This window comes from Vollenhovia emeryi, unplaced genomic scaffold (assembly GCF_000949405.1).
Source record: "Vollenhovia emeryi isolate VEMERY1.0 unplaced genomic scaffold, V.emery_V1.0 DF939180.1, whole genome shotgun sequence".
In the NCBI taxonomy this organism is placed as follows: Eukaryota; Metazoa; Arthropoda; class Insecta; order Hymenoptera; family Formicidae; genus Vollenhovia; species Vollenhovia emeryi.
The window spans coordinates 1,288,257-1,298,019 of record NW_011967186.1 but is presented as its reverse complement, the minus strand read 5'-3'; the positions used below and the strand labels follow the sequence as shown (position 1 = coordinate 1,298,019).

Here is a 9,763-nt window from a genome sequence, read left to right as displayed (position 1 = left end):
TTAGCTTTAGGTATAGAAGCGAGTATCGGATGAGCCACAAGTAGGATCATCCCTAGGTGTAGAATGGGCAACAACAGCCAAGAAACACCCATACGTATGACAGACAAATCGAACAAATTCACCCATTCGATTTTTTCCGCACACCGATGTTGTAAACTTTTCCGAATAAACACTATCGAATATCTCTTCTGTTACATCATTTTGAAAAATAATGTTTTGACAAAGATTGTAGAATAGAACATTATGCAAAATTCACTTCGGAAAATTACCTGCAAATTTTCTCCTCTAGAAAATATTGTCATGATTCTTGGAATTTTTCGTACTTTATAAAGCATTATTAAGCGTACGTACACACGTGTATATATTTAAAAAATTGGAATCATTGTTAAAAAACACACATACGTTTGAGATTCAATGATAACAACGAAACTGTTTCTATGAGAGTGACAGAATATGAAGAAAATCGACATCTTGTCTATTCGATTCGAGAGGTAAAGACTCGACACATGTAAATACTCGTTTTCAAACATGGTATGCAGGAGACAAGTAACGAAACGTATAATTATATGATGACAGATGGGTGACTGGTAGTCGTTCTTACGAACGTCGTAATGCAGATTTGATAATAATTATAGAGGTACTGTAAAACGGAACATTATGCGAGCCTCGCTCCTGAAAATTAACTGGTAATTTTGTCCTCTAATAAATTATTACGATTCTTGTTCTCTACGAGACATTATCGTGCGTCTGTACACGCGTATGTATATTTGAAATGTGTCTGAAATAATGCTAAGTTTTAATTTCAGAATAATTACAAACAGTTATTTTGCAAAGTGTAAATCTTCGAGGGAGACATCAATATGTTGATTTACACATGTGACCGTAGTAATAATGTTACCGGAGAGAATTTTATAGTAGACACAGTTATGAAAGTATAATTCACTTCCTGAGAACGCGACAATATGTTGACATTTCCTGGAGGAAGAGATAACACTCCTAAATTGTATGCTATGGTATCGTTATAATTACAACTCTTGTAAGACCGATAATAATGTAGACGAGATGCCACGACGTCAAATTATTAATCCGTTGTCAATTTTAGTCGCACAGGGTAGATCAAGTTGAAGCAGACTCGCTTATTCGTAGTACCTTACGAGCCCTTTGTCTCGCGTGCACACGTTTGCACACTACTGTATACTAATTTTTTTATCAATTCGTAGACGAATGTTAGTAGTAACGTGATTTTGTGTAGTTATTGAGGTTGTTTGTTATTTGTTTTGTTAATTATTATAAATTTTTTGCACAAAGCATACCACACAAAGATGCAAGAACAGATTTATAGAAATATTTTCGCACAATAGTTTTCTACGCATTTCAATACATTTGAAATAGATTATTTGCAAAAAAGAGAAGTTCACATTCCATATAGCAACGTCAATTATCACTGCGTAGTAAGAATGTTAAGCGCCACGTAAAAACTATCTATAAATTTACTTTCTTTAATGAATAAGAAAATCTATCGCTTTTGATTGCAGCAACTATGGAGATACTGTTTTTCAACTTCTTATTATATACCATCAGTGGTTTGTGGCGACCAGTACAATGGTCTTCAAAACGCTCCAAGTTGCTATACAACGTGTTCACTTTCTTGACGATGTACCTATTGATATATGTTGTGCTGACTCACATCATGTATATCATCTTAGTTGTCAAAAACTTTGAAGACTTGGCTTCGTGTTCCTTTTTTTCCGCCTCATTAACCAGCTTATTGTTCAAAGCGATTACTGTTATATCCCGTCGCGATCAAATTATCAATTTGATCCAAATACTGCAAGAGGAACCATGCAAAGCCCGCGACAAAGAGGAGATTGATATCGAGATGAAATTCGATCGATCTATTAGGTTAGTATATCCGAACGCGGATGCGATTGTCGAAGTCATTTATAGCAAGTAAATCGATCTGTGAGTCGATAATATAAACTGTCTAATAAAATAGAAACGAACAGAGATCTCTATACTAACACCTAGACTCGCTACTTTGGACCTTGGACATGCGTCGCACGAGGTTTCCGATTGCAAGTCGGAAAGTGGCAGTGGTCCTATGTGTGCTAAGTGTGTTATTTGTGTGCGTCTTATTTACAGCCACAGATGTCTACATTTACAGCGTGTGTGTCGGTGTGGCTGTCGTAAAACCAGGAAAATCTTTTTTAAAAACAAAAATGCCGGCAACTTGTTGTATCAAGAAGTGTCGCAAGCGAGCAAAAGATGGTATTAGTCTATTTGGGTAAGTCATCCCAGCAAACACAGAACAATGCAGTTACATTACAGCAATGTTGTAACAATGTAGCAACGTTATCATGACAGCAATATTGCAAAAGTACCGCAACGTTACTGCAATGTGCTTGCTGAGATATTTATAATAAATATTTCACAAAAGTAAATAGCAGTTAATGCAATTTTTTGATTACGATATAAATGCAATTTTTTATTTTTTAGCTTTCCACTTAAAAGAGAAGACCATTTAAAGAAATAGCTTCAAAATAATGGAGACTTGAATTGTAAACCCGAAAAATTTGATGTTATGTGCTCTGCACTTTTTTAGCAAAAGGATTTTATGACACAGTAAAAGGTGCATGCTCTTAAATTATAATGCAGTTCCATCGATATCCTCCAACATACTTGAATATGAATCTTCACAAACTTTACCGAAATATTCAGTCGTTAATTCCCCAACCACATTCGCAATATCACAAGAAAAACATTCAATTGATTCTCTGATAATTACACATTTTAATTTCATATTTTAAATTATATGTTTCTTTTCTTATAAATATGTATGTAACATGGTAAAATTTATAAAACGTTCTGATTAAATATATATACACACATGTATATTTATTTATTATATGCTTTATTACCTTTAGCATACAGCCAGAAAGTGGGACTTGGTTTACAATAGTTCCTTAACCACTCATTCATCCATACTCTCATTCATACTCTTTCTAATCTCTATAACCCCTAATCTCTTTCCCTTCTTATTTCTTACTTCTAATTTCTTATTTCTACAATGACTAGCTCATCTTTTTTTGCCTTTCTTTTCCTTCCATAATTTACATAATATCTTTCCTTTATCTTCATCTATTACATCGTTATATAATCTTTCCAACTTCATTTCCATACTATTACCTAATTCTAAAAACCAGTCTTTCGTCGTTTTACAATCCTTTATACATATAGTGCTCTATATTATCTTTACCCTCCTTACAAAATATACATATTCTTCGTTCATTTTCTTGTTCCAACTAGTATTTGTTATCTTCCTCCATGTTTCCGCATCTTAATCTTATCAGCGCTCTAATTTCCTTACCTTTTCCCATCATATCTATATTTCTAAACTCTAAGTATCTCGGCCTCCCCTCCGCATTGCTTAAATCTCTGTATCTCTTATTATACTTCCCTAATCCTACCTTCTTCCCATTGCCTCTATATACACACATATATATACATATGTGTGTTTAATAATGTTTTTAAATTAATTTTTTTCCACATTTAAATGGATTCTTTTATTAATCAAAAATAAGATTTTAAAATTAATTTACATAAATTGTTATATGTAAACAATAATTGTAAAAAAATTTTAATATCGTACGTAATAACTGTTTTAAATAAGATAGCAGCGGCCATTTTTCCACGTACACCGGAAACCCTATCGGAAGTTCGCAGTACGAGTCCAAATGTGGCATGTTGCGATCTAAGTGTTAGTATAGACATTTGTGGGAATAAATAAATAAATTGAACTAAACAAACTGAACTAAATTTAATTGAATTTTAAATTTTTTTCACGAGATTTTAAGCAAATAAACTGAACTGTGAATAGGCTCGTTGTTATGCAATCGCAAGTGTTTTCCATGTATATCTCGTTATTGTAGTGTCAACGGTTTTTACAAAGCTATTTACAATATTGTGCGCAATAGCGACCGGATAATGAAATCTCCGATAACATTTTTGTCGCACGCTCACAGAAGTCCTGAGAGAAAATTATTTATATGTAGAATTACATATAATATATATCCATATATGTTTTTCTCCTTTATACCTAAACAATTTTTTCTCGGAGAGTGTTGTTCAATTAATGTAGTTTTGAGAGCTCTTGTCCGTCCTTATTATACAGGGAGTGAACAAAATAACATGAACACCATGTCTTACATCGTAAATTTCTACATGTTGACAACCCTGACAGTAAGTATATGAATGTTGCGATTATCTTTTTTTTTCACTAATTATACCTTCCAAGTTGTGACTCAGTACATTATACGTTGTGTTCAGCTACGATTAGTACGAGCGAACGGTAAAAGGAGTGACTTATTAGACTTCTAACGAGGACAAATCATTGGTGCTCGTTTAGTAGGAGTATCTGTAATTAAAACAGCTCAATTTTTTTTACGTTTTAAAAGTAATCTCCACAATTATGACAGCATAGGTAATATTTTTCGCAATACATTTTCTGTATTATTAAAAATGCCGGATATGGTCAAGAAAACACTAACGTTGATAGTTACCATTGGCGACATTGACGAATTCTAATTATTAAAGGTAAGGTTTGGTGAAAACGAGCTTAACTACATTGAAACAAAATCTGATAGATTCAACCAGTCATCTGTTAGAAAATGGACGAATCAGAATTCTTTTAGGATTTACCAGATGTGTAGTGAAGTCTAGCAAACTTCTGGTCATGAAAGATAGAAGTTTGTTAGACTTCGCTACACATCTGGTAAATCCTAAAAGAATTCTGATTCGTCCATTTTCTAACAGACGACTGGTTGAATTCATCAAAATTTTTTTTTTCAGTGTAGGACTGTGTGTCCAAACAACACAAAACTACCGCGCTAAAAGTGACGGCTAAACTAGTGAAGAGAGAAACAAAAGATAATCGGATCATTTATTTGTTGTCAGGATTGTCGACAAGTAAAAACTTACGATATAAGATGATATTATTTTGTTTACCCCCCTGTACATATGCCGAATATTATATATTTATTATGTATTTTTTTAAATGTAGATCATATTCTATGCGATACATAATCTTGTGTACGTTCTCGATAACGAGCGCTGTGATAGGAGGGATACTCTATATATTAGAGGGCCAGATACCATTTGGATTCGCGTCGGTACCTTGGGATTGCACTTCATTTCTTATATTCTTATTGACGTCTATTCAAGAAATTGTAGGTGTAATTCTTGGCACAATTATAAACGTCGCGACAGAAACTACCTTATTAGGATTTTGCTTACAAACATGCGCACGATTCGAAATTCTAAAGCATCGCCTTCAGAAAATGATAAAACATAGTGAGAAAAAGAGCATTTGGACAAATTCGTCGAATAATATATTGGGAAAAAGGAGCAGATTATCGGAACACGTTTCCCATCACCTATGTATATTCAGGTTTGTCAAATGGATAATAGTGTACTTTATGTATGCATTATTTTAATAAATATGGTAAATAATATTCAATATACGAGTATACATACATGTATCATCTGAGATCAAAATATCTCGCCTATCATGTTAGCGGATGTTTTATATTCCTTTAATTAACACGTTGCCGTTTGTTAACTTGTAATTTTTTAGCTGTATGTAATTATGACGCAACATACATATAATTTATATCTTAATTTATATCTTAATTTATAGACTTGCACAATTCATTAACGACATATTCAGCCAAGTGATCTTTGTTCAATTTAGTACCAGCGCTTTGGTACTCTGTTCAACCATATACTATCTGTCTTTCCATATCACAGTTACCACCATGGCCACCTTAACCGTCTACACATTTTGCATGTTTGTGCAGATTTTTTATTATTGCTGGGCCGGAAACGAAGTTACACTTAAGGTAGTCTATAAAAATATAGATTTGAACAAAAGAATGTTTTATAAGAATTTTCTTACGATAACAAATTGTGTTTTCTAATGACAGTTCTAATGGCAATTATCCTGATCGTTATTATTTACGCAGAGTATTCGATTCAGCGACGAGATATATAATATGGACTGGTTATTGATGACAAGTAGCGAACAGAAAGATTTGTTGATGATTATGAAACGTAGCACAAGACCTATCAAATTTACCAGCAGTTTTTTGGTGACATTGTCTCTGGAATCGTTTGCCAACGTCAGTATGAAAATTAAAAACTATTGTCGATTAATTTCCACTAATTAAGTACTCTGTACATATAAAACAAAGAGAATAAAGTAAATGAAGTAAGCAAAAAGAAGGGAAAAGTAGACTGATCAATTTAATCATTTACGCATTCATAAGAAAGTCACGGAAAATCTCATAAAATTGTACTAGTATTTGAGCTCTTTTTATTAAAATATTATAAATCAGTGACTTTTTCGCTATAGCAGTTCTAATGTTCGAGATTCCTTAAATGTTTTTTGCACGTTGTCTCTACTAAATTTTTATTTTACTTTATAGATTCTGAAGGCATCCTTCTCTGCATTTAATATTTTGCAACAATTGTGAAGCTTCATTTGTTTTTTGGAAATACACCAAGTAAGTAATTTCATAAATAAATCGGCTCTCATAGAATATTTATAACAATTGCTGATTTTTTCAACAAAAATGACTAGCGTGCGAATTTGTCAATGCATTACAGATGCGAACTTTAAGTAACGGAATGGCACTGCATAAAATTTGTAATTAAATTCGTAATAAATTGTAATAGATTTCGTTTTGGACATGCTGAGATGCTTGCATTTTCACATATAAAGATATTTGGAAGAAAAGACACAAATTGCTTTCGCTATAAATTATTTCGAAAACTAATCTTATCCCTTGACAGTTGATAATCAGTTGGAAAATGTAAATGAAATACGAATCCCAAGATACGTTCGCGGAGCCACTATTAGCGCTGAAAGGACCAGTCTATCTTTGTTGCTCATTACATGTCAAAGAAAATTAGAAGACTTTTAGTATTAAGGGCTCAAACCCATATTCTCTAAGACGCAACAGGAAGGTTTCGACTAACCTTACTGTTACGTCTTATAGAAAGTGTGTGTGAAGGCTCTAACAGCGCACTACGCGAATGCATCCCTATAGTCAGACGTCATGTATGTGTAAGCTTACGACTATTCGCATTACATTCATAGTATACGGCTGTTACCAACTATCAAGGAAAACGGTTAGTTTTCGGAATATTTTAAGTGTGCTAAAGCGAGCTAAGGCGTTATTTCTTCCAAATATCATCAATGTAGAATTTCTGTTTTATGTAATTTATAAGGTAATGAGATATTAACAAACGAGAAGAAAAATTTTTAATTGAATAAGAAAATAGTCCTTGCATTGTACTGAACTCCGATTTTACTTTACAGATTCTGAAGACATCCTTTTATGTATTTAATGTTTTACAGCAATTGTAAAATTTTATTTGTCCTTCGGCAATACACTATGTATACATTAATTACATTAATAAATAACTTATCGTAGAATATAAACAATAATTCTGTATTTTTCAACGAAAAATTGGCTAGCGATTGGCGGAAACTGTGCGGATCCCCCACCAAACCTGGGATGCGCAGAACGAAACGAAACTCGTCACGAGGATTGCCTCACCTTATATCTTTCCACCATGCACGGTAGGGTCTCGCGCAAAGTATAAGCGTAGCTAGAACCGCGCGCGCGAGTATAATTATACGACAACGGAGGGTGAATATTGGTCGTTATTACAAACGTCATAATATTATTAATATTATTAATAGATTTGATAATTATAGGGACATTGTATAACGGAGCATTGTGTGGAATGCACCCCTAGAAATTAACTGATATTTTCTCCTTTAATAAAATTATTATAAGGAATTGTCGTACATGCCGCCTGTATGTGCGTGTGTGTGAAATGTATGAAATATCGTTATGTTCTAACACTTAACGTTAGACTTATAAAGAATAACTATACACAATGATTATAGAGATATTGATTCACACATGTGAATACTTATTAATAATGCTACTTGCGAGAATTGTACGGTATTCACCTCTACGCAAATGTAATTTATTTCCTGAGAAAACGACAATATGTTGGCGTTGCTTGAGGGAGAGGAAAAGTTGACATTCTTCAGTTCCATGTAATTACATTGTTATTGTTACAACTCTAAGGCCGTAATAAGGCATTTACAAGATACCACGACGTCAAATTATTAATACGTCGTTAATTTTAAGTAGTATAGGGTTGACGTAGTTAACGCAAACTCGCTTGCCCGTAGTGTCTTACAAACCTTTGTCGCACGTGCACGTTGGCACAATACTATATACTAATTTTTTATCGATACGGATATAAACGTTAGTAAATGTGGTTTGTTATTAACATTAATTATAAGGTGTTTTCATAAAGCAAGCACAAGGATATATGAAAGAAGGAGATTTACGGAAATATTTTCATAAATTCGTTTTCTACGAATTTTTGAAATTACCATTCGAATATATTTTAATTGTATTATTTTCAAAAGTGAGACTCTCTTCCCATAAAAAACGACAGTGCGATATTATTTGTTACTATGTCGTAAGAATATTTGGCGTGAGGCTACTTATGAGAATACTTTTATTAATTAATAAGAAACTCTATCTCTCTTGCTTTTGATTGTAGCAACTATGGAAATCAAGATACTTTCTCTCAATTTCTTCTTGTTTACCATTGTTGGTTTGTGGCGACCAGTCCAATGGTCTTCGAAACTTTTCAAATCGCTATATAACGTGTACACTGTCGTGGCGCTGTATCTAATGATGTATAACTTTCTGATTCACTTGATGTATATCATCTTCGTTATCGACAACATAGATGACTTGGCCTCGAAGTCTTCTCTTTTTTTCTCGGTAATCGCCGTAAATATCAAAGCGATTACTCTTATAACCCGTCGCGCTCAAATTATTAATTTAATCGAAATACTGCAAGAGGAACCATGCAGAGCCCGCGACAAAGATGAGATTGATATCGAGATGAAATTCGATCAAGCAATCAGGTTAGTATATCCAGGCGCTAATGCAATTTTCGAAATCAATTAAGTAAGTAAGTAAATCGATCAGTGAGTCGACAATATAAACAAATATCTAATAAAATGAAAACAAAAAATAAATCGAATCAGAAAAACTGAATTAAATTTAGTTAAATTAAAAATTTTTTACGAGTTTTTAAGCAAATAAATTGAGCAGTGTACAATCATAAATAAATCTGTGTTTACATGTGTATGTTGTTATTGTAAAATCGGTAGCCATTTATAATATTGTGTGTAATGGCGACAATAAAAGACGTTTCCGAAAATATTTCTCACCGCACACTCGCTGAAATCCCGAGAGAAAATTATTCATGTATAATTACATACAAAATATCTCCGTATCTACATTTTCTCTTTCTCTTGTATACCCTCTACTTTTGTATATAGTAAAAAATAATAAGGAAAAGAGTAAAAATAACTTTTGCTTAATTTTGCAACTGAAACCATTTTCTTTACAAAAAGTAAAACGATTCCGATTAAACATACAATAGCTTGTATTCAATCATATTTTATATACAATTATTACATTTTATACGTATTATACATAGAAAATTTTTACCACTTTATCAAGCTTTATTATTTTAAATAACGCAAAAATTAATCTTTTAATTATTTTTAATTTTTCTTTTTATTATTTTTCTTACATATACAAACAGAGATTCTAGAAAAGAAAGAAAACGTTATACAGGGTGTTATGTAATACCCGCA

At 32.7% G+C, this 9,763-nt stretch overlaps 1 protein-coding gene across 4 annotated transcripts in view; it reads left to right on the top strand.

The window, feature by feature from the left end:
• LOC105563178 (putative odorant receptor 85d) overlaps window positions 1-9,763 on the top strand; it is a 25,206-nt gene that overhangs the window by 9,282 nt on the left and 6,161 nt on the right. Inside the window, exons 1-8 of one of the 4 annotated variants that reach the window (XM_012014549.1) lie at window positions 29-491; window positions 577-686; window positions 807-1,003; window positions 1,536-1,902; window positions 5,060-5,446; window positions 5,696-5,897; window positions 6,021-6,176; window positions 6,483-6,560. In XM_012014549.1, coding sequence (XP_011869939.1) covers window positions 1,541-1,902; window positions 5,060-5,446; window positions 5,696-5,897; window positions 6,021-6,176; window positions 6,483-6,530 — 1,155 coding nt within the window. In that variant the 5' untranslated portion in view covers window positions 29-491; window positions 577-686; window positions 807-1,003; window positions 1,536-1,540 and the 3' untranslated portion in view covers window positions 6,531-6,560. The other 3 variants (XM_012014550.1, XM_012014551.1, XM_012014548.1) reach the window with 3 other exon arrangements.